At 45.2% G+C, this 24,370-nt stretch overlaps 1 protein-coding gene across 1 annotated transcript in view; it reads right to left on the bottom strand.

The window, feature by feature from the left end:
• The window catches only part of LOC129330299 (ADAMTS-like protein 2), a 32,282-nt gene extending 9,701 nt beyond the window's left edge, over positions 1-22,581 (bottom strand). The window contains exons 1-11 of the mRNA XM_054980334.1: positions 22,495-22,581; positions 19,063-19,205; positions 14,821-14,896; positions 13,142-13,244; positions 10,786-10,931; positions 9,605-9,728; positions 8,940-9,020; positions 7,877-8,052; positions 6,947-7,367; positions 4,060-4,483; positions 2,729-2,835 (exon numbers count right to left, since the gene is read on the bottom strand). Coding sequence (XP_054836309.1) covers positions 2,729-2,835; positions 4,060-4,483; positions 6,947-7,367; positions 7,877-8,052; positions 8,940-9,020; positions 9,605-9,728; positions 10,786-10,931; positions 13,142-13,244; positions 14,821-14,896; positions 19,063-19,205; positions 22,495-22,581 — 1,888 coding nt within the window. The remainder of the gene's footprint in view (positions 1-2,728; positions 2,836-4,059; positions 4,484-6,946; positions 7,368-7,876; positions 8,053-8,939; positions 9,021-9,604; positions 9,729-10,785; positions 10,932-13,141; positions 13,245-14,820; positions 14,897-19,062; positions 19,206-22,494) is intronic.
• Positions 22,582-24,370: the final 1,789 nt, after the last annotated feature.

Here is a 24,370-nt window from a genome sequence, read left to right as displayed (position 1 = left end):
TGTCACTTAACACAATCAGATTCCTAAAGTGGCCCATCTAAGCCATTCAGTGACCCATTAAAACCTTTGTTTTAATCTGTGAGAACCACCAAGTACAGCACCAGCCCCAGGGTACGTTTTGGGGTATTTAAGCTGGTCCTTCAGACCACATGGTGTGTACGCCATTCCTATCCAGACCCCTTGCTGTCTGTCCGTGGATCCATTGCTGGCATTGGACCACCTCGCTGTCGTGTCTCTGCTCCACTTCAGGATTATGAGTATTTCCCTTATCATCGTGGGTGCCTGCTCAAGCGACCGTCTCTATATTTCTTACTCTGCATTTCCTAGTCCTTGTATGCTCTTTTGTGTGTAAGAACATAAGAACATAAGAACATAAGCAAAGCCATGTTGGATCAGGCCAGTGGCCCATCCAGTCCAACATTCTGTCACACACAGTGGCTAGAAATCCAGTGCCATCTAAAGGACTGTCAGTGAGGCCAGGACACCAGAAGCCCTCCCACTGCCTTCCTTCCAGCACCAAGACAACAGAGCACCACCTCCCCACAAAGAGAATACCATCTATCTCCTGTGGCTAATAGCCACTGATGGACCTCTGCTCCATATATTTGTCCAGTCCCCTCTTGAAGCTGGCAATGCTTGTAGCTGCCACCACCTCCTGTGGCAACGAATTCCATGTGTTTATCACCCTTTGTGTAAAGTAGTATTTTCTTCTATCTGTTCTAACCCGACTGCTCAATAATTTCATAGAGTGCCCACGAGTTCTTGTATTGTGAGAAAGGGAGAAAAACACATCTTTCTCGACCTTCTCTAACCCGTGCATTATCTTGTAAACCTCTATCATGTCTCCCCTCAGTCGTCTTTTCTCCAGGCTAAAGAGCCCCAAGCGCCTCAATCTTTCCTCATAGGGAAAGTGTTCCAACCCTTTAATCATTTTAGTTGCCCTTCTCTGTACTTTTTCCAGTGCTATGATATCTTTTTTAAGGTGTGGCGACCAGAACTGTACACAGTACTCCAAATGAGGCCTCACCATCGATTTATACAGAGGCATTATGATACCGGCTGATTTGTTTTCAATCCCTTTCCTAATAACCCCTAGCATAGCATTAGCTTTTTTTATGGCAGTCGCACACTGTGCTGACGTTTTTAGTGAGTTATCTATCATGACTCCAAGATCTCTCTCTTGGTCAGTCTCCGCCAGTTCAGACCCCATCAACTTGTATTTATATTTTGGATTTTTGGTTCCAATGTGCATTACTTTGCACTTGGCTACATTGAACCTCATTTGCCACATGGATGCCCACTCTTCTAGCCTCGACAGATCCCTTTGGAGTGCCTCACAATCCTCTCTGGCTTTCACCACCCTGAACAATTTCGTGTCATCTGCAAATTTAGCCACTTCACTGCTTAATCCCAATTCCAAATCATTAATAAACAAGTTAAAAAGCATTGGACCCAATACCGACCCCTGTGGCACCCCACTGCTCACCACCCTCCACTGTGAGAAGTGCCCGTTTATGCTCACTCTCTGTTTCCTATTAATTAGCCAGTTTTCGATCCACAAGAGGACTTGGCCCTTTATCCCATAGCTACTGAGCTTACTTAGGAGCCTTTGATGAGGAACTTTGTCAAAAGCTTTCTGGAAGTCAAGATAAACAATATCTATCGGGTCTCCCTTGTCCACTTGTGTATGTGCAAGTTTAGGCTTACGCCACACTATTAGTAAATATACGTGTTTATTGAACCTATTTGTAATCTGCCTCTTTATCACTAGAGTGTCTGGAATCGGGACCTCCGTAAACATTGGTTAGATCCGCGCTAATTTTAGTTCCAGACTGCTAAAGCTAATTTCCCCATTATAAAACGCAGTTCTGGTAACAAGCTATGCCACACAAATAGTCAAGGCCAGAATATGTATTAAGAATAAGGCCTGTATACTATATGTTTGCCCTGACCTGGATAGCCCAAGTGAGCCTGATCTTGTCAGGTCTCAGAAGCTAAGCAGGATTTGCCTTGGTTAGTAATTGGCTGGGAGTCCACCAATGGAGACTAAGGTTGCAGAGACAGGCAGTGGCAAACCCCCTCTGTTGGCTACTTGCTATGAAAACCCCACCAGGGGTTGCCGTAAGTCAGCTATGACTTGAGGATAGCCTCCACTACCACCACTATATATTTAAATAATCATAGCTTGCATCCTACAACTTGGAGAAAGCCTCCTTGGTTCAGAGGAAGGTGTTCAATGTGGCTGAGCAGTGTGGGAGGATGCAAGCCAGTAATAATAAAGCATGCGTGAACTGCAGCAAGTGAGATGTTCCTGGGCAGCTAGAGAACATACTAAAAATCTAACCTGAAGGGTGCATATGGATGTACAGACTGGCCTAGAATGGGAGAGGACCATCAATCAAGTTGATGGCCAAGGTAACACCCTTTGCCGAAGACCTCAAGAGCTGTTGCCAGCCACAGCAGACAAGAGGGGGGCTAAATGAACCAGTGGTCTGGCTCGGCATAAAGTGGGGTTTCAGGATACTGTGTATAAAGATGGAATGAACATGTATAAAGATGGAATGAACATACAGGCAGTGAATGCATTATTGTAAACCAAAGCCTGCCATGCCAGTGTGCTGATACCTGTTTCTACAGTGGTTCTTCACTATAAAACTGGACATATGGAAGCATTTTTAGTTTCTGAAGCCACCCATTCCCACCAATATAGCATCACAAGCAAAATTACCTGATGTACATGTGGAGCTGCAAGGAGCATAGGCCGAGACTTTCCATCGGTACATGTCAGCCAGGCTGATGTCATCATGGCCCAGGGGGTTCAGTTCAAAGTCATTGCTGCAGAAGAAACACGGATGAACTATCTGCAATGGCCAGTAGAGGTTTTGCTAGCCATTCTTGGTTACTAAGGGGGGTAGGAAGGGTCTATAATGGACTTTTATCCGAGTCTAACTAATGCCTCCACTGTCTCAGACTACAGATTTATCTTTACTCTTGGACAGCTTTCAGCACTTAGTTAAGACCCGCAAAACAGAACTTGCTTTTATACAAGACTGCTTATCAGTACAAAATTATTTATGGGGTTCTTCTTGCAAAACTTTTCCCCATCAAGACACGCGGAGTCCTTCTAGAGTTTATTTCTTCCTTTTATTGAAATACACTCTAGTCTTTCTAAAGAAGCAAGGTATCAAAACGTGTATGATTATTAATATAAATCCTACAAAGATGGAATACGGAAAAGCAGTAAGAATTAGGTTTTCCGTAACAATGGTAAAATTCTCACCTAGGTCCTCATGAGATCTCTTCTAGTCAAAATTCTGACATATTATCTGAGTTGGCAATTTTTATAGGTTATCTTATGCAAAAATCTAAGATCTTTTTCTTGTAATAGCACGGATAAACTATAATTGGTTTAATGCTTAATTAAATATTCATATTTTCTATTGTATAACATTCCAATTATCCAAAAAGTGACGTTATATCCAACTTGCAAAATAAAACTATAAATCTCTGAAAAATGACAGGAAGAGTTAAGTTTGTAGATCAGCACTGGTTTGTGATTGGAGGACATTAATCTGGATACTGTCCACTATTTTTAATTAGCTGTCAAAAATGTTTGTTCCCCTGTGTCAGTTATACAACAAGTATCAAAATAAATTGACTGATTGAAGTGAGAAAAAACACACAACAGAGTTCATGCAGAGTTCAGAAAGTTCACGGGAATACAAGTGTACCGCTTTAGTATAATGCGCTCTAATCTGTATTACTGTAACAGGTCCACTGATGTTATTCTTCAACAGCCTGCAGCGTGGCAACGAAGTTAAGGAAGTGATGCTTTAGGCCACTAATTCCTATTCAGTGGGCTGAGACAGTTTCTGCTACAAATAAATAAATCCCTGAAGAAGGTATGTACTCAGAAGGATAAATACATGTCCAGTACTTATCTGCCTGGAACACGAAGAAGGGGAAAGCCTGGATTTAATCTGAACTATGAAAAACTAAGGGGAAACTGGTCTTCCACGGTGACTGAAGAACCTACTTCAGAATCTTTTTTCAACATACCTTTCGGTATCAGGAGACTGCAGAAGTTCTGACAGGGGTTTATTCGCAAAGCCCCTCTCAAGGCTGGACTTGGAACTCGGTTTGGAAGATGTCACCATCACAGTGTCATTGGTTGCCTCATCTACCGCGTATGCCGCGGCATCCGTGCTCTCTAGAAAGTTCTTGTTTGCTGGTTGTTTGCGCAGTCCTTCCGGCCATTCTACCAAGGGGTCATTCCAAAACCCCGCTGTTGAGTTCTTCCGTCCCAGCCGTACCACTAGGTAGTGCAATTCCCTGCAAAAAGCAGCATTTTGTGGGTCCTGAAGGCACAGTTTCTTGAAGAGACGCAGCCTGGATGGCCCAATCCTGCCAGTTTCTAGGAGATCGGGCCTGGCTGCCCCATGAGGCACAGCTGTGCTGATTGTGATCTGGTTGAGTCTGAGGGCTAAAAGAAAACAGATGGCTGTGAGCCAGAGGTGTTCCCATCACTAAACAATCTCAACTGATCACCTTTCCACCTAAAAGTATTTTTACCTAAAAGAAGAAGTGGAACTAATACTAATTTGACAACATATATTTCCGTGGTCATTCTTAATAACAACAACAGTGTGCCACTGTTAGTGGCACATGCAGAGTGGTGAACAAAGTCAGTGTTATTATTTTCCCTATAGTACAGCTGGGGAGCTGGGCTGAGAGGAGTGGCTTACCCAAGGCCACCTGCTGAACTTTTGTCAGCACAGCAGCGGGAGTCGAACTAGCAGAGTGCTGATTCACAGTCCAGCCTCTTAACCACTATGGTGCAGCAGCTCTTCGTGTGTGAGTCAATATGGATCAAGATGGGTAGCCATGTTAGTCTGTCTGTAGCAGCAGAAAATAGCAAGAGTCCAGTAGCACCTATAAGACTAACAAAATTTGTGGCAGGGTATAAGCTTTCGTGAGTCACAGCTTAGGGTATCTGAAGAAGTGAGTGTGACTCATGAAAGCTCATACCCTACCACAAATGTTGTTAGTCTTGTAAGTGCTACTGAACTCTTGCTCTTTTCAATATATTGGCAATTCCATCATCTAATTCTGAACCAGACCCCCCCCCCCAAGTGCCGATCAAAAAAATCTACACAAAAGGGCCAGGGAGAAGTAGGGAAAGGACGCTTCAGCTTTGCAGAACAACCTGAAATCTTGAATAAAAAATATATTGGGGAGTTTTGAAAAAAACAAAACAATAGAAGCAGTATCTGTAGCTTTATCAGGTGGATAGCTACTGAGATCTCACAAGACTATGGCTGATTCCGCACACATTGGATAATGTACTTCCAATCCTCTTTGTAGATCATTTGGAATGGTTTTTTTCGTATGCGGAACAAAAAATCCACCTCAAACGATTGATAGAGTGCATTGAAAGTGCATTATCCAACGTGTGCGGAATCAGTCTATGTTCTGAGATGTTGGTGGTTGTTTGGGGAGTTGCTGTTCAATTGCAATAATATTGCCAAGCCTTCCAAGCTTTGATTTTTGTCAGTCAAGGTCAGGGAGAGATCAAAAAAGGGAAAAGATGGTAGGAAGAGAAGGAAACAGGGACAGAAGGAGAAGTTGAAGAGGAGGAGAACAGCAAGATGTAGTTTGGTGAGCAGGAAAGACTAAAACAGTGAGATGCTGCCAGAGAAGGAGGGAAGAAAGAATGAAAACAGAAGACTAGGGGAACAGATAAAGGGAATTTGCTGGATGGGTGTGAGGGAAGACTATGGGGGCTACAAGGGAGAAGGAAAGAGAAAGTAGTGTAGGTAGAGAGATAAAAGGGAAATGAGATTCCCCCCCCCCCCGCCCCCCAGGCTTCGCAGGTCCACTGCTTCCATGTAATCTAATATCAGAAAGCGGCTAAATAAGAATGTTGTTTTAAAAAATTGTTGAGGAGAAAGGTTTGAAAAGGAGCAACTGAAGTCCAGGAAAAACACATCAGAATTCACAAAATAGTCCATTAAGAATGCAAAATGCAAACTCAGTTTCTCAGATTGGTAAGGTGAGCATGCATGATTTGTAATATCTGTATTTCAATTAACTTTTCAGCATTATGGAGTAAATGTTGACAGTTTAGGCTTAATGTCCAATTTTAGTGAACAGGTGTGCGTACAAAAATAAACGGGAGTCACGTGACACTTTAAAGACTAACAAAAATTTATTCTCAGGTTTTAGTAAGAGAGACTGGAAAGTTCCAAGTTTCACTAAGATAGTTAACGCCCATACGGAATGAGAAAACTCAACTCTCCTGGAACAACAGTGTCTTCTTGGCGCAATTTCCTGTCATGACTCCGGTTTGTAGCGCATGATGTGGAGTCATGATGGGAAATTGCGGCAGGAAGATGCCGTCGTTCCAGGAGTTTTGCACGATTTTGTGTAGCCAGTAAGATGTGTGAAAATGGCCAAGGATTCCTATTAATTGGATTTTGGAACCAAATCACAACTTTTGAATTTTTACATTCAAATGCATACAATAATATTTCAGCCATAAATGCTACTTGCTTCCTTCATGTCCCCCATTTGTCCATAAGACTTGTATTGCTCTTCATTTATCCACACCAGGCCCCTTGTTAATTCCCTACTCCTTGACAAAGAAAATTCCAATTTCCCAATGACCACCACCCCACACAAAAACAAAGCTTGCCTGCGAGCCTAGGAATAAAGCATGGCATAAATCAGGATGGCTGCTTGTTGCTCTCTAAGGTGCCACTGGATTCAAATCCTGCCTTTCTACTGAAGACTAACATGGCTACCCAGCTAAAACTATATGCATAATTTGAGTGAAGGTACTGAATTGTCTAGATGTAGAGTGTAGCAAATGTGGCTTAATGTGCAACTGGAAGGTGCTCAATGTTGCCCATGCTTAAGAAAATTAATCAGCAAAAAATACACTCACCTAAATCTGTTTCTCTGCCTCCTACCACTTCTTCAGCTTCATCAGCTCCATTAGTGTGATAGAGTCGTTCAACCTGGAAGTTAAAACTTTCCCCCTCTTCCCCATGTTTCCAGCCCCAGTCACTGCCTGGCGTCGTGGAGTTACTGGGAAAGAAGTTCTGCCTACTGAAGGCCATGCCGCCATGCTCTTCCCCTTGTGGGAAACGTTCCCCGAGGTCATCTGATGCAAGAGAGATCCAAGTGGCATTGAAATCTTGGGAAATGGATGGGATTGCTTCTTGGTGGTTGTGGCCAGACTCCGATAGATGAAGGTAAAGAGGCCTCTTGATGGCTGGAGGGATAGTCTGAAGAGTTGGCGAGAGTGTCCTTGGCACAGTGTAGTCATATGTTATGTGGGGCATTTTCCCATTAAAGTTATAGTACTGCATTCAACAAGGAAAGAGAAAACAACACATCTTTAATCTGCTGGAACTAATGTTTCTGCATGAGATGCCGCAGTGTTAGGATCTAGCTTAACCCCTACCAGATTAAGATTCTCCCACTAAGACTTTTCTGAAGATGCCACTTCGTCCCCATCCAAAGCTGTCTGCTCTCCTAAAAGTTCCCAGTATAGATGGTTCAATCCAAGACTGACTTTGGAGTCAGGAAATATTGACCTTCTGGACTGCTCAGGCTCTTGTTAGATTTACTGTCCTGCTCAGCCTGCCTTAGCAGCCTGGCGTGGAAATGCACAAACTGATCAAGCAAACCAACCGAACCAGGGATTTAATCGTCTTCGATTCACTGGAGGCCAGTGCAACCTGAACTCTTTACTGCTACCCAGGTTACGGGTCAGGTATTTGGTTACCCTTGACTTTCTGTCTGCAGTTTTGGGGCTCGCCAAAGAGGGCAAGAAATGAAATGATCAGATCTTACAGATTCTCTTACCTACCATGGCATTCAGAGACTGATTGGTGGGCCCCTGGGCAATAATATACTCCAGGCCGTCAGAGTGGAGGTTGGGAGGCCGACGGTACTTGAACACAGTTCCTGCCACTCTGAAGTTCTGTGGGTTGTCGATGGCAGAGTTCCCATTGATGAAGAAGTGCCCGGATTCATCAGCTAGTGCTAGTGAGAAGGAAAATGAGACTCAAAGAAGCATCTTCAATGATGTTTATCAAGGGATGGCCAACTAGGGGCACAAGGAATCAATTGAGCATGAGAAGCTTGCCACCACCCAGCTCCCAGCATCTCCTTACTAGGCCTATTGGTTGTTTCTCCCAGGTGAGTTAAGATTCTGGTAAAGGATCCTTTGAGCCCCTTTTCTTCCTTCCCTGCCATGCAAAGAGCTGTGGGAAGCTGCACACACTGTAGGGGGCTGATTTACCAACGACAAAGTTCTCATGGCAGCAATGAGGACTTTTGATCCAGTGTGCTTTGGGATTTCTGTGTTTCCCAGGCATGTGTAGGCTTGATTAGAGTTGGGATCACGCTGTGCGGGGAAAGGAGGCTTAAGCCTGACTCCCTGCACCATTTTCCTGACATAATAAAGCCCCAGGAACTGCTGTTTGTCCCACTGGAGACACATTACTTATTGCTGAAGAAACTGTAACTCTTTCCTCTCCTGCCATTTTTTTGCTAGAAATATGTTTGAACTGGGAAACTGATAAGAGTAGAAATGTTCCATAAAACAGAGCACCTTCAAAAGCAATTAATCCATGGTGCTTAAAAGCTCTTGATTTTTAAAACTCCGTAACTGCAATACTATGTAATCCGCCTTGAGTCTCAGTGAGAAAGGTGGACTATAAAGGACATAAATAAGTAATAAATAAATACCTCGAGCTTCTTTGCTATCCCAGTAGCCAGACTCAGAAGGACAATGCTTTCTCAGAGTGGACTGGTCCAGAGATAACAGTGTAGTATTGTGAATGCTCCTACCCGATTGTTAACTAGGCAAAGCTCTCTCCTTTCCACTTTAGGGACAAATTTGCCCTAATTTCTTTTCCACTGCTTACCCAGGATGTTTTCCGTTTTCCTTCGCTCGATAATAAGAATGTCTGTAGCACCAGCCGGGATGTTAGTGATAAATACATATCCTGAGAAAGGGGAATCAAACAAACAAAAATCAGAAAACCCAAATAAGATGGGGACATACCTTTGCAAAGCAGTTTCCTGGTTTCAGTTTCTTTCGTTCTAGATAGGTGTGTTTGCAAATATAAAGGAGAGGCAAACCAGAGGATGTTGCAAGAGTTTAAGCACATCCATACATTACAGAAAACTGACAGAAAAGGAAAGGATTAAGTGCACAAGCACATGTACATGCACACACACATTTCCCTGTAATGTGGATCTTACGCACACGCTTAATCCATTCCTTGCCTGCCCCTTTTCTGTAGTGTACACTTCCCTTACAAGAAATGACTGTTGGGGCTTTATTGCATACATTCTGAAGTAGGTTCTGGCTTCAGACCGCTTGGGGAGGTCGGCAGAGCTCAGATCTTCTTCATCCTTAACATTTCATGCCATGCTGCAAGTTCAGTTTTGGCTTTCACTTCAAATCAGGTTAGGAAGTAAGAAAGGCGGTTTTGGAGAGAGTCCTTCTTGTAGCCCTGTTTTGAGTGTCACTGGTCATACCAAGACACAGATGCAGAAATAACTCAACGTTGTTAATAGAATGTACCTAACTGTGAGATCCCCTTTCGGAAACTGCCCGAGACTCGGTAGCAAGTGCTTCCATCTCCTCCACACACCCGGCACCGATCCATCGTCTGAGAAGAATAGAGGCTGCCGTCACATCCTATTGGCTGGACAGAGGAGGAGGCAAGGATGCAAGCTTAAAGTCTGAAGCTCAGAGTTTCCCTATGAACTGCATCAACAAAGCCTGCTCAAACTCAGGGGCACTCGGTGACACTGCGGGGTGGTAGAAAAGCATGACCTACTAATTCATTTGAGAAATTTGCTTATGGCTTTGGGTTGAGAAGGTTTTTAAAAAGGGTTGGATAAATTCACCAAGGAGACTATGTCCATCAGTGGATAGGAGCCATGATTGCAAAATGGAACTTCCACGTATAGAGGGTGTATACCTCTAAACACCAGTTACTTGAGAAATATCAAACAGCAAGAGAGGGGTGGTGTCCATCTGTGGGCTTCCTGGAAGCCTCTAGCTGGCCAGTGATGGAAATAAGACGGACATGATAGACATAAGATGGACATGATAGACCTTTCGATCTAAGCCAGCATGTCTCACCTGATTCTCTTACCATGCTGCAGCCCTGGCCAGGGATTTTAGACAGCTAGTGTGGTATAGTGCTTAAAGCGCAGGACTAGAATCTGGGAGACCAGGTTCGAATCCCCACTCTGCCATGGGAGCTTGTTAGGTGACCTTCAGCCAGCCATACACTCTCAGCCTAACCTACCTCACAGGGTTGTTGTGAGGATAAAATGGAGGAAAATAATAATATTATAATAATAACATTCGATTTATATACCACTTTTCAGGATGACTTAACACTCACTCAGAGCGGTTTACAAAGTATGTTGTTATTATCCCCACAACAAAACACCCTGTGAGGTGGGTGGGGCTGAGAGAGCTCTGAGAGAGCTATGACTAACCCACGGTCACCCAGCTGGCTTCAAGTGCAGGAGTGGGGAATCAAACCCGGTTCGCCAGATTAGAGTCCCACGCTCTTAACCACTACACCAAATTGGCTCTCACCACTTTCAGTCCCCACTGGAGAGAAATGGGGGGGCGAGAGGAGTTTCCCAGCATTAACAGCAACCTAGCATTGATGGACATCAAAGGCAAACCCACTACAGGTCATACGTGGGCCATGGAATCAGTTGTTGGTTCCTTCATGTTACCTCACACTTCCCAGAGATGCAGACCCCTTGGTGGGTTCTGTCTTTGCATGAAGTGCCATCCTGGGCTCGTGCCATCAGCTGTCTCTCTCCACCCCTCGTGGTGCACTGGAGGTCACATGGCTTGTTGGAGATGCTGGTGTAATCATCTACAGCAGAATACAGGAGAAACTGAGACGGGGAAAGATGTGAGGCAGTTTAGGGGAAGAAGGATGTGAGACCAAAGCTCCCCTCCTCTACAGAATCAGTGGATTCTACTGGAGTTACCTGCAAGCTGATGATAAAGGGCATAAAGCAGATGCTGTTGCTAAAAGGTATAAAACAGAAACATCTTGCCATTCAACCAAGAACAATTCCACTTAACAGATCTTGTTGACTCAAGAAGAGGGAAGGGAATGCACATACTACAGGTGTGTACTAAAGACAAATATACACTCTATTTTCAAGGACATGTTTATTTTTTAAATGTGAATAATTTTGGCAACAACTAAGAGGATATAATGTGCTTATTGACAGTAAAATATTAAAGAGTTCAGAGTTTTCTGTGTTACGAACTCAGTATCCAAATATACCGGTAATCCTCTTGTGACTGTATGAGACTTTCTGTCCAAATAATGTCATTCCTATGAAAGTTGTTTTCTAATTTAAACTCCCCCTCCCACTTCTCAGACAGAGTTACCAAGTCTTGTTTAGGAAATTCCTGGAGACCTGTGGGTGGTACTTGGGGAGGGAGCTCAAAGAGGATGTAATACCATTGAGTTTGCTCTCTGAAGCCACCATTTCTGGAGATCAGTTATAATTCTGGAATAACTCCAAGTCCTACCTTGGAGGTTAGCAAAAAAATTAAGATTAACTTAATTAAAATTAAGATTAACTAAGGTAGCATAGTTGGCAACTCTCTTTCAAGTACTAGGTATATTATCAGTGTTGCTTATAGAAAACCATAAATATGATATACTAAATGTGCCCCAAGAGAGACCAAGGGGCTGGAACGGTGGATAACTGCCAGAATTAGCCTCCTTGGGAGTAAAGGCCTCCACATAGGGTGGGCAACCTCCCAGCCTCTGCGTTGGTCCCCTGCCACCCCTCATCAGAGCAGTGTGGAAAGGAGAAGGGGGGGCAGAAACGGTATCCCATGATGCCATTGTCAGCTGCATGACTGGAAGTGATGTCAGTGCACATAGGACCCTCTAAGATCCCCCTAAAACTCTATGGTTTTTACCACAGAGATTCAGGAAAATTCTAGCACATCTCATGATACAGTAATGTAGGGTTTCCAGGTCCCCTTACCCTGGGTCCCCTTACCCTATTTATAATGACAGAGGTGGTATCTTCGCACATGCAAAGCACTCATGTGCTCCCAGTGCAGCATGATGACTTCACTCTGGGAAGTGATGTTGTTGCACTGTGCCCATTCCCATGCCTTTTCCCCCGCCAGCCAGATGAATCATGGTGGAGGAAGAGTCTGGAAGCAAGGGACCTCCACCCGCACTGGGGGAACAGCAACCCTACAGTGATGTCACTTCTAATTATGCAGCAAGATACCATTTTACTATGTCTTGGTCCCCCCCCATCTCTTCAAGAGTAAAGTTCTACTCAAGCACAGGCCAAGACAGCCAGGAAATGGGTGTGGCAGAAAGGAAGTAGATAAAAGATGAAAGCAAGACGACGAGAAGGTTGGGGGCCCAGGACAGGAGATCCATGCCTAGGAGATAGCATGGAGGCCTGACAGAATCCAGGTGGATGATGATTGGCAAGTGGATCTTCTGGCCATAATGAGGCTGTTTAAACCCAGGATTTGGCTGCTGGAAGTTATGCAACTTAAATGGTATTGTAGCTACCTCATTAGTGTGTGACTGTCAGGGGTGAGGTTGGAGGGAAACTGAATACTGCGGTGGAGAAGCAGACACTGGCCCTGGGGGGTTTGACAGTGCAATTGAAAACTTCCTGGTTTGCAGGAAGAAAAAAAATATTCCAATTTGTCCAGGAACTCGTAACAATGTGGAATTTGTCTTAAGACATCTGAAACTAGGAATTCAATTGCATTCTGGTGAGGTGGAGGGGAAGCACGGCTGGTTCTCTGGCCAAGCCAAAAAATGAGTACTTGGGGCAGCACAAGGAAAGCACAGATTCCTCCCCACCCAAGATCCTGGGTCACTCCTAGTCCTATCTGGTGAAATGGACTGGAGTATAAGCCGCAGTGAACCTGTTTGAAGTACCAGAACACTTGTTAAGGCTCTGCTGCGACAGAGTGGCTTGGCTACCCTCGTGACATTAATCTCCACAAGGTTTCGCAGGAGCTGTCCTGGCCTTGTCCCTTGAGCAACAGCTTCTGCAGAGCAATTTAGCAAAGACAAACCTGGATAAAGTGGCATCCAGTGATAATAGTGCTTCCCAAAGGCCTTGGCGTTGAAACTGGCACACTGATGCTGTTTGAAACTGGCTGCGTTGGCAGGGCAAAGCTGGAAAGAAAAGAAAGCTAAGCTTATCATCTGAATCTCTTTCTTCTCCTGGGTTCTTCTCTCTCTCAGCCCAACCTACACTACAAGGCCATTGTGAAGACTAAGATGGGTGGAGAACACATGTAATGCCTTGGAGGATTAAAAAAGGAAATACATTAAAATATTTCTTTTCTGTAATGTGGGTTAAATTGCTGCTGCTTCTCTTTGATGAATCCCCATTCTGAGAAGTGAAGCCGTAGGTTGGAAAATGGGGTAGAAACTTAAAATGCAATCAAAAAATGTGGGGAGAGTCCCTCTGGAAGGGAAGTAGGCACACTTGAGATACGTGGGCACCCAATTCAGGACTGTGGCACAGGGGAAGAGAGAGCTTAGACATTCCTCCAATGGGAGCTGCTATTTGTCCTGTTGGGGAAACGCACATCTTCTGATGCTCTAGAAGTAAAGTTCTACTGACAAGGCAAGTAATGGCTCAAGGGGCTGTTTCAGGAAGGGGAAAACACTGTGGACGGTGCCCCAATATGGTCCCCATATAAACTGGGATCTGAAATGTCTCAAAATTAAGTTTCAGTACAGAGCTCCCACAGCAGGTTCGGTACAACAGGGCCTCAGGTGGACCCAGAAACTGAATGTTGCTGGACAAGAGTTGGAGTGATGGGAGGGGCAAAGTGGGCATAAGTACTCCTGCTAAAAATAATTAATACTTTTCCACCTCAGAGCCAATGATCTTTGTGGGTAGTGCATGATTGAAATGAGCTTTAAAAGTTTTGAGAAATAATGGACTGGCCCGTATTCCCTTGCATTGAATAAGAGAAATACGGAGAATGTTGCCTCCTGAAAAAGATGTTCTATGGACATTTATTTCTGTCCAAAGGACTCTGCTCCCGTTTTTGGTTTGCCTTCCTGTTACACTGGTGTAAAGGTGTATAGGGGCAAGCAGCACCTCTGGGTTGCTTCTTGGCAGCTCCTACTTTGTATTATCAAAACCCAAATATGCAAATTCTGCTTTACCCTTATATACGGCAGGCAGGGGCTGGTCCCCAGGTAGATTAAAAAGCCTGCGCACTGAGGCCTGCCATTGCTAAAATATAGATTCTACAAACAGAGGGAAGCCAGAAAAATATAATTTAAAACAAAACAATGATTTGGGAATTAAAACATCACAAAACAATGATGTTTGTGTACATTTTAAATATAATTTAAAACAAAACAATAATTTGGGAATTAAAACATCACAAAACAATGATGTTTGTGTACAATCAATGGGGATTAAAAAAAACAGAGTTCAGGAGGCACTTTGGGTTGCCATAGCAACCCAAAATGGCTTCTGGGGAAATAAAGCAGTGTAACGAAACAAGCAGTAATTTGAAGCAGCACCAGAATGTGGAGCCAGAAGCTGAGAGAAGTGGTAGCTGGTGAGGGGGAAGGGTAGAAGTTGGATGGGGTGGTGGTAGTATTGCATATCCCTCTCTTTCAGATAATAACTAACCACTAGCTGAACTCTATTTTACTTCTTTCTTGAAGCAATCCAGAGAGAGCAGATAATTCTTCACATTCAGTCTCTGAGAACAAATCTTACCTGCTGTTGGCACAACTGGTAGTGCTTGGACTGGCCCAGACACATGGTACTATTGGTCCCCTGAGATACTTGTAGCCTACAATGTAAAGAAGAATATGTTTATGGATGGAATGTCTTCCAAGAAGTTCTGCTCCAGAGGCCCACGAGCTCCCTCTCTACAGACAGCATGAAACCCTGTCACCACATCCTGTATAACTAGTTGTCTTTCTCTGTGAGCTTTCCAGCAATACCATACATAAAAGCATTCCTTTCCAACACTGAGTTAGATGTCAAGAGTTTCTTTTATCTCAGGACTTCATCTGTCAGAATGTGCAAAGCCTAAGCCCTGAATTCTGCCTTCAGAGCTCAGTCTTTGAATAATTCTGGTAAACAAGGGTTCCTCTGAACATGTGCAATGTGTCTTTTCCTCAGCAGTTGTCTTTTCCTCAGCATTTCCTCATGCTTTTCGGATCAAAAGAAACTTGAGGCTTCCAAAGCAAAAAGAGTGTGTTATCTAGACAGATGTGAACAGAAGTTCACTCGTTTTAGAAAGGAAATACTGCCTGTCAGCTTTCCTTTAAGACATATGGCACAAGCTAGAGTCCAGAAGAGCTCAGCTTTCCATCCCAACAAACAAGTGGGCCTAGCTCTCTGATCTGATTTGGTGTGAGAAGACTCCCTCTTAATATACATATTAAATGGATCTGAAGTGAGAAAGCCATTTCCTCTGTGTTGAAAGACAGGGTGATATGTATTTATTTAGAAGATTTATAAGCTGCACTTTCCAGACCTAAATTTATATGGGTGTGTGTGTGTGTGAAGGTGGGCTGGCATAGGCTTGTTGGGGTTTTGATGGTCAAAACTTTAACTCCTCCTGTTACAACGCTTTGCATACTTTATGCATATGTAAAATTTGTCTTTTAAGACGGGGTACCAGAACTATTTTTGCTTTTTAAAAAGAGACAGTCGCATGTGTGCTTTGTGAATGGTGCAGTTTATTTCCAAGGGTGTTTGAGAATCACTGCCATCTCCAGACGGAAGGCACCTCAGCATATCCGGACCTTAATTATGCAGCCAGCCAGCCCACATAAAAGGCGAAGGGGATTTACCTCCCCCCTTTCCTTTTGACGGAAGAGGAAAGGAGGGGGGGCTTGTTTCAGCTTCCTCTGCTCAGAAGTGCATTCATGCAGAATAGAAAGGAGTTGGGGGGGGGGTTGTGAAGGGAGGAGAAGCATGGGGAGTGCTTGGATGCCAGCTCTCATTAGCTGGGCAGGATCTGGAGTAGCAGGTTAAGAGGTGCCTCTCCAGGAGTCACATTCAGCTCTTTGGAGCGGAGGGTAGGGGCTTCCGAATCACCCTTGTGGACCAAGCAGAGGGGAATTGGGGTGGGTGGGCTGAGGATGAGAGAATTCATGAGAACAAAATCCAAAGCCCCTGTTGTCATCGTTCAGTCAAGGAAGCAACTCAGGATGTTAGTTGTTGTACCTCTCAGAGGGGGGTGAACATTGAAGTCAGCGGGGACCAGGCAATACAATGATGTCAAAAAAACAGTAGGGACGCAGACCAAGAAATGAAGAGGCAATTAAACTGGAAACAGTGGAGAGAAGAAAGAATTTCTGCTACTTGGATTTTAACTTTCCCCCCTTGATTTTCCTGAAATGGTAATAGCAGCTTTGCCTAAATGTTTAGAATTCAAGTGCCTAATTTTCCTCCTTTTTTGACAAGTTCGAAGCAGGAGAAGTATGGTGTTGTTTTGGTGCTGTTTTGGTCATTGTAATGCGGTAGATAGTTAGCATGTCAGACTAGGATATGAGAGACCTAGGCCGATTCCAGATAGGCAAAATTAAAGCGAGTGATTTCGCTTTTGAAGCGGGAAGACCCGTTAAAACCCGCAAGTTGCCGTCCCTGCTTACCTGCGGTTCATGGCACTCCGTTGCGCTATATAAGCGGACAGTGGGAACACGCCATGGCGGGTTTTGCCGCAGCATGGCGATCCATCATGGGGGAAGAGGAACTCCCCTTTTTCCGGCCGGCCGGCCAGCCGGCCACAATATCGCCATTTTTTTTTTTAAAATGCAGGAGCGATTTGCGCAATCGCGCGTCTGCGGGCATGAATTTACACCAATGCGCAAAAGTATAATCATGATCATGGTGCGTGGTTTTTCGAATCATTTTGCGCATACGTGCAATTGCATTACTGCATCCCTCATGAAATGCGAACTGAGCGTTCATTACCGGCCGGCATTTTGTCTGCCAGAGAATCTAACCCTGGGAAGTGTCGCTGACCTTTGCCCCGCAGACTTGCGTGCCGATTGGACGGGTGATCGGGCGGGTGGGGGGAATCTCGGTGGCTGAGAAACCACAGCACTCGAGCACAGTCACACACGCTTGTGCTAGAGCAATATCGCCTTGTCGGGGGCAGTATGGCCGGTGGAGGGGATGTGGCTGGGAAGCGGGGGGTGTCCTGGCGGCATAGAGAGATTGTGGATCTGCTACACTTCTGGGGGGAAGAAAAGATACAGGAAGCTCTCCGAAGCACCCACAGGAACATGGACTACTTCCAAAAAATCTCGATGCAGATGGCTGAGCGGGGCCACAAGCGGTCGGCTACAGAGTGCCGCACCAAGACCAAAACCATGCGGCTGGAGTACAAAAAGGTTATGGCCCACAACGGCCGTTCAGGGAACGCGCCAACAACCTGTCCGTACTTCAGAGAGCTGGACAGCATTTTGAGGGGGGATGCAAGCGTTAACCCCAAGAGGCTGGCTCGGAGTATAGTGCTCCGACGGGACAAGTCGGATGGAGGCGAAAATACCCGCATGGCCGGTAAGCGATTAATAGCGCGGGCAAAACGCTATTTCTGGCCGTCTGGAATCGGCCCTGGTTCAAATCCCTATACTGTAATAAAATGTATTAGGTAACCTTGGACCAGTCAATCTACTTGACAAGATTGTTGTGAATATAAAATGTTGAAAGGAGAGCCGTGTATGCTATCCCTTGAGCACGTTGGAGGAATGGTGGAATAAAAATGAACCACCCTGATAGTAGGGCAGGCTTAATAGTTATTGATTTGGTTGTTTAGCGAGTAAGAATATCCCCAAGGCAAGGAAGCTGGACAATAAGCCAGTTTTCTTCTAATCCATAAATAAATCAAGTGAAAATGTTTGTGGCTTTAGTAATTTCTCGTGGACCTGTTCGCAAGGATGCAGTAGATATATGACAGTAGTGTCATTCTGAAGTTCAAACTTTCTCTCAAAGGATTAGGTTAGTGGTGGACTCATATAAGTGTGTTCATACCTTGATGACTGAGAAACTGTACGTTCCTTCGGGTGCCTTTTAGGTGAAAAGGTGATTCATATACTTTATCCATAAAATCAATAAGAGATTCCTGCAAAGTGACTTGCATGTATAAACACCACATTTACAGTGAAATCCTAAGCAAAGTTCTCTCTTCTTAGGATTTCTCTCTCTTCTTAGGATTTCACTGCAAGTTATTAAATTTGAGCCCACCTTTCTCCTGAACATAGGGGGGGAGGGCAAAGGGAGAAACAGCAGAGTAAAAGTATGATCATAATACATCTTAAAAGGTAACAATGCCATATATTCCATGCACATTATTTTAGATACTCTCTTAAAATTGCTCAACAATTATGCGTTTCTCAATATTTCCAGCGCCTTTGAATCATGGATAGAACAGTGGGATAAAGAAGATTTGCTTTTTAACAAGCAACTGAGTAAAATACTGACTGAATCTTTGTTCCTCTCTGCATTAAGTCAAAAAGGTTAGAATTCTTAGAGACAAATGGTGCCAACAACTTTGACGACTTAGATGTGGGTTTAAGTCCGCTTAGGATGCCAGTTACTGTTTTTGTTTTGTGGGGAAAATCCCCCCTGAAAATTCAGAGGTGGAGCCAAGAGAGCTAGCCCAACCCCATGGCTACTCCTCTGTGTCATTCTGACTTTTGCTCTTTAATAAAACGGAGGAGGTACAAATTGCTTGTTTCTTTACAGAGATGATTTTATTTATTTATTTACTTCATGTATACCCTGCCTTTCTCCTCCATAGGGACCCAAAGTGGCTTGCGTCATTCTCGCCTCTATTTTATCCTCACAACAACCCTGTGAGGTAGGTTAGGCTGAGTGTGTGTGACTGGCGCAAGGTCACTCAGCACCCAACCGATGGTAGAACACAGACACTCCGCCAGCTAAGCTTCTATGGGTTAGCTATAGAAAAATGTCAATGGGTTCGGCTCAGTTACTTACCGCTGCTGCAAACAGTGCCTCTCGCGGGACATCACACCCCCTCCGCAGGTACGGGAGCAAGTGGACCAAGAGCTCCATTCCCCCCACCACTTAGTCACCTCTTCGTTCCAGGTCCCACCTCCATCCACTGCCTCACTACTGTCCTGACAGAAACAGGGAATGGTTAGCTTAAGAACCCCAGGCCCACTCCTGTTAACTTGCTTTCTCTTTACCATGCCACCCTTATAGCTGTACCAACCCCACCCCCCACCCCACACACACACACACTAAATTCTGCAGGGAAAAACCCAATTGTTATCTGGTTCAGGCTGAAATGCACAACTTGAACATGCCTACTCAAGTGAAGCTGCTTTAGCTAAATACTGTAGAATGCAAGAATCTGCATGAAAGTGCTAGTGTAGTGATGGGGTTAGAGTGTTGGACCGGGAGCGAGGAGAATCACATTCAAATCTAGAGTCTGCCATGAAGTTCACTGGATGACTTGGGCCTCTCTCTCTCTCTCTCTCTCTCTCAACCCCGCCTTCCTTGCTGGGTAGTTGTTAGGATAAAATGCAGGAAAGGAGAAATAGAGTGGATTAACTTATCCTGAGGACAGGAGCAAAATTTGGCTCTGGTCGCATCTTAAAGACCAGCTAGATTTCCAGCGTATGAGCTCTCAAGAGTGAAGTCGGACAAAGGGAGCTTTGACTCTCAAAAGAACACACCCTGGAAATCTAGCTGGTCTTTAAGATGCTACCAGAGCTGAATCATGCTCTTTCTACCACAGACCTACACAGCTACCCACCTGAAATTATACTGAAGACAAATAGTTGTGCTGCATCCTCATGGAATGTGCGTAGGATGGCAAGATCTGAACACGGCACATCCTTTTTGGGACACAGGAGTGAAGTGCGCCTTCTCAATTTTCAGGGGGAAAAAATCTCAGGTTTGGGGAAACAGAAAAGAGAGGTCTGGCCTGGTCTTGTTTGGGAAGGCACAGTCATCTATTAGAAGGGGGAATGTGTCCCCTGGGTGATTTTCATTGAGGAAATGGCAAAGAGTTGCTTCATAAGCTTCTGAGAATCAGGAACACAATGGGATTGGTGACCCATAAAATCTGGGAGGCTTGTAGGGGGGGGGGAGACGATTGAAGTTAACTTTTTTTCCCCTCCTCTATTTATAATGACAGAGGTGGTGCCTGCCTCTGAATGGGTGTTCTGTAATAAAGAGAAGGGTTTGAGCAGGGGCGAGTTACAGCTGCAGGGAGAGAAGTGTTATTAAAGAGCACACAGCTCTAATTAGAGCTTCTCTCTCAGGTCAGAAGGTATCTCTCGGCTTCCCTCACCAAATGAATGGCCCGCACTTGCCCACCTATGTTAAAATGGGAACAGGAAGGATGGGGGAGAGCTAGGCTAGCAGTTCTGTTTACAAATGGAAACTGAGGCATTGTTTTTTTAAAAAATCTTTTTCCCGGATAAGATATTTATAATTGAGTTTAATATGTACAGCAAGAGGAAAATATCTGACATTTGATTCATCCCAGCCCAACATGGCCGACTCTTATGAACTATGATGGCTTACATTTGGAGAGGTTGGGGGCGGGGTAGGCAACCATTTCGGCCTGAGTGCTCCAAAAACACAGACCATGTGAAGATGCTGGTGTGCCATCAACAAAGGAGAGGGGAAACAGGGGCCTGCTTTGCCCCCAGAAGAAGCTGCATAGGTCTGGAACGCCCTAGCAGGCCTCATCTTATCCCACATAGTTGGCCTCCACGTTGCTGCCAGTGTCCCAGGACCTGGCCTTGTTGACTTGGGCTGGCGATGTGTGGTGCCAAGGAAAATGGTTGAGTGTGCCGTTGTTGGGGGCTGCCTACTCTTGTTCTAGTGGTCTAAATATCATGGGGCAGTGAGGAAAATTCACATGAATGATCCAGTATGTGAATTATCCTTACCCGCCATATAATGTTCTTGTACCACTCCATCCAAGACAGGATCCTTTGCCAAGGACACAGAGGATGATGGAGAATAACTAGTAACATCTGTGTGCACAATCCAGCGGCCCGACATCTTTGGCAACATTGTATAAGATCCTCTTAGGCTGCAATGGCAATTCCACAGGTGAATAATGGCTGCAATGTCCACATAATGTCCTAATAGAGCCATGCAGGTGATGTGAACAGTCCAATCATTCTATTTATTTACTTCATTTATTTGTCCCACCTTCCCCCCCCCCCCAATGCATCCTAAACTAGTTTACAGTGTTCTCACAATAACACTATGAGTAGGGCTTTTTTTTCTGGGAAAAGAGGTGGTGGAACTCAGTGGGTTGCCCTAGGAGAAAATGGTCACATGGCTGGTGGCCCCACCCCCTGGCACAGAGGGCAATCTAAACTCCCCTCTGTCTGGAGATCAGGGGGCAGGGCCACCAGCCATGTGACCATTTTCAAGAGATTCTGGAACTCCTTTCCGCGCATTGCAGCTGAAAAAAAGCCCTGACTATGAAGTAGGTTAGGCTGAGTGTAATTGGTCCATAGTCATCCAAGAAGCTTCTATAGCAGAGAGGGGATTTGAACCTGGGTCTCCCAAATCCTGCTCCAGAGTTCTGACTCCAGTACACCACAGTGGCTAAAGTGTCCTGGGCCACCTAATTATTCATGTTGACCTTACTTATATTTAGGATCAGGACATTAGACCTTCCAGACAATATCTTTCCAAAGTCTCACCACAAGTTTTAATGGATAGTTTTCAGACAAACTGGATATTGCATTTCCTAAGCTGAAAATTCAAATGCAATTCCTTACCCTGCATGTTTGCTTTTCTTTTTTCTATCGGGTATTAACAGCATTGACAGATATGCCCCCACTAGCCCTAGAAGCTCCAAAGTGTTTTAATGCACATTGTGTGAGAACGCCTTAAAGTAAAGGAACATTGGGTTGGGTTATCATCAAGAAGGGAGAGAAGAGGAAAATTATTTAAGAAGGAGACTTAAAAGCAGTTTCCTTTTCTGATCTCCTTTGGGGAAACTAAATAGTGGCGATCTTCAAAACTTCATCCATTCTATTCTTCCTGCTTAGTTCTGGATACCAGGCGGGGAGGGGGGAGGGCGATAAACAAACGTGCTCTGAGAGATCCGTGTCGAACTCCCTGCGATCTTTTAATTAATTTATTTTTTATCGATGGGAGCTCTAGACACGGATCTTCCAGCGCACGTCTGGCTTCGATACGCGCCAGCCTTTTCAGCGGACGTCGGGGGGAACGAAGCACCAAAGCGCCTGCCTAGCATTCGGTCCCCCAAGGCAAAGGCGTAAGTGGCCACCTCCGGATGCGTTGATCCCCGCAAAGCCAGGCGTGTAAAGGCGCCTTTACGGGACGCTCTCGGGAGCACAACCGGGCGCTCGGAAGCCGCCAAAGGCCCGCGCTTTCTTTCCCACCCGCCACCGCCTGCTTCCTTACCTTAGCGCGCAGGGCACAAGCCAGCAGCAGGAGCAGCGCCGGCGGGGCAAGGGGCCGGCGGCCGGAGAAGGCGGGAGGCGCGGCCATGGTGCGCTCTAATGCTCCATGGACAGGCGCGAGAAGGCGGCAGCGAGAGCACTGAAGCCCCGGCGGCGGCAGCAAAAGCAGCCGCCTGAGCGCAAACCTGCATGGCCGAGTAAGTAATTAATGACTTTCCAACCTGTTGGGTGGCGGCGGGAGCGCGGCGCAACCCTGCGGCTCCCGGGCGGGCTGTGATTGACAAGGCGACCTGAGCCACCCAAACACGCGGCCGGGGGCGCGGGCGGAGGGGGGCGGCCGCGTCTGCCCGGAGCGAGGTGCCGCCGGCCTCCCTCATCAAAGGAGACAAAAGCAGCCGGCCTGAGCGGGACCCTTCCCACAGCACAGGCCGCCTGCCCCTCCTGAGGCAGGAAAGGGGAGAGAGCGGGAACCTGGCCCTGAGGGTGAGGGAGGCTTTCCAAAAACAGACTGAAAGGGCGGGCGGACTGCTTAGGGGGTCAAAGCGGGCTAACTCTCCGAGGTGGACGCAGCTTTTCTTCAGCGGGGGTCTTCCTCCTGGCAGGCTTAATTCTAAGGGCTTACCTGTCCTAACACGGGGTTACACGTGGACCTGAGCGTAAATGCACATTATACAGGTAGTGAAGGGGCATGGAGAGGGGATAGTGTGGCACAGCTGTGATCAAGATGAAGTGGTAGAATACTGATGAAAAGGGGTAGGATTTCAGTCCAGTGGCAACCTACAAGTTTTTTGGGGTATAAACTTTTGAGAGTCAGAGCTCCCTTCTTCAGATATACTTTGACTCTCAAAAGCTTACATCCTAAAAATCTTGTGTGTCTCTAACATGCCACTGGACTCAAATCCTGATTAAGAGGGGTGTAAGTGAAGGGCAGAGATCAGGACTATACGTTCCATATTTGGGTCAGTTGAATGTGCAGAAAACCTGCCAGGAGTTTAAAAAAAAAAGATTGTGTCACATGAAATTTTACATGTTTGTCTTTCTACTGTGTTGCAGTTTTCAGTACCTCTCATTTACTGATAGACCACTAGGGAACTCTAAACAGCAGTTCACAGTGAATTTATAGTCCTGGATTTCAGAAGCACTAACAAAAAGTCTTGCGGCACATTTAACACTAACAGATTTGTAGAGGCATAAGCTGTTGTGGGCTGGGGCCAACTTTGTCATATGCATGAAGTGAAACCTTGGTCACCAGAATATATACACAGCAGAAAGAAAGAAAAAAATTATAAAAGGTGAGTGTGGGGTACACCACTGGCACCTGTACTGGGTTGTTGGGGGTTTTTTGCTACGAAGAGCCAAGCTAAACAAGACATTGGAGATCTGGGATTAGATCTTGCATCTCATTAAACTTACTGGAATAGAAGCTACAGCAAAGTAAACAAAATCCATAAAACACTGAATTAAAAAATCAATAAAGCAACAATGAAAAATAACTACAACGTTATCCCTCCTGGTGTAGGTCAAAAGTCTCACTGGCAAACAGCCGCAGGTTAAACCAGTGCCAGACTGAAAAGTAAAGTTTATATCAATTATGCAAAGCCAGAAACCGGGAAAGGAAGACGGTTCCATTCTAATGGCTCAATAGTCGGATAGGAGATAATGATTTTCTTCTTGCAAGCATTTCGGAATATGGCTAACATTACTTATGTCGGTAGTTCTTAACCAGCAGGATGCAGAAGTAGTCTAGGTGAGTTCATAAAAATTACTAAGAACTCTCTCCCCCTCAACCTGATGGGCACTTGCAAGGGAGACATGCCCACTTCTGCTGACCCAACCTGCCTCGTTTTATCCATTCATGATATTTTGACATGCTAGCA

The sequence above is a fragment of the Eublepharis macularius genome, chromosome 5 (genome assembly GCF_028583425.1).
Source record: "Eublepharis macularius isolate TG4126 chromosome 5, MPM_Emac_v1.0, whole genome shotgun sequence".
NCBI classification, from domain to species: Eukaryota; Metazoa; Chordata; class Lepidosauria; order Squamata; family Eublepharidae; genus Eublepharis; species Eublepharis macularius.
Note: the sequence above shows the minus strand (reverse complement) of the source record. Positions and strands in the feature narration are given on the sequence as shown.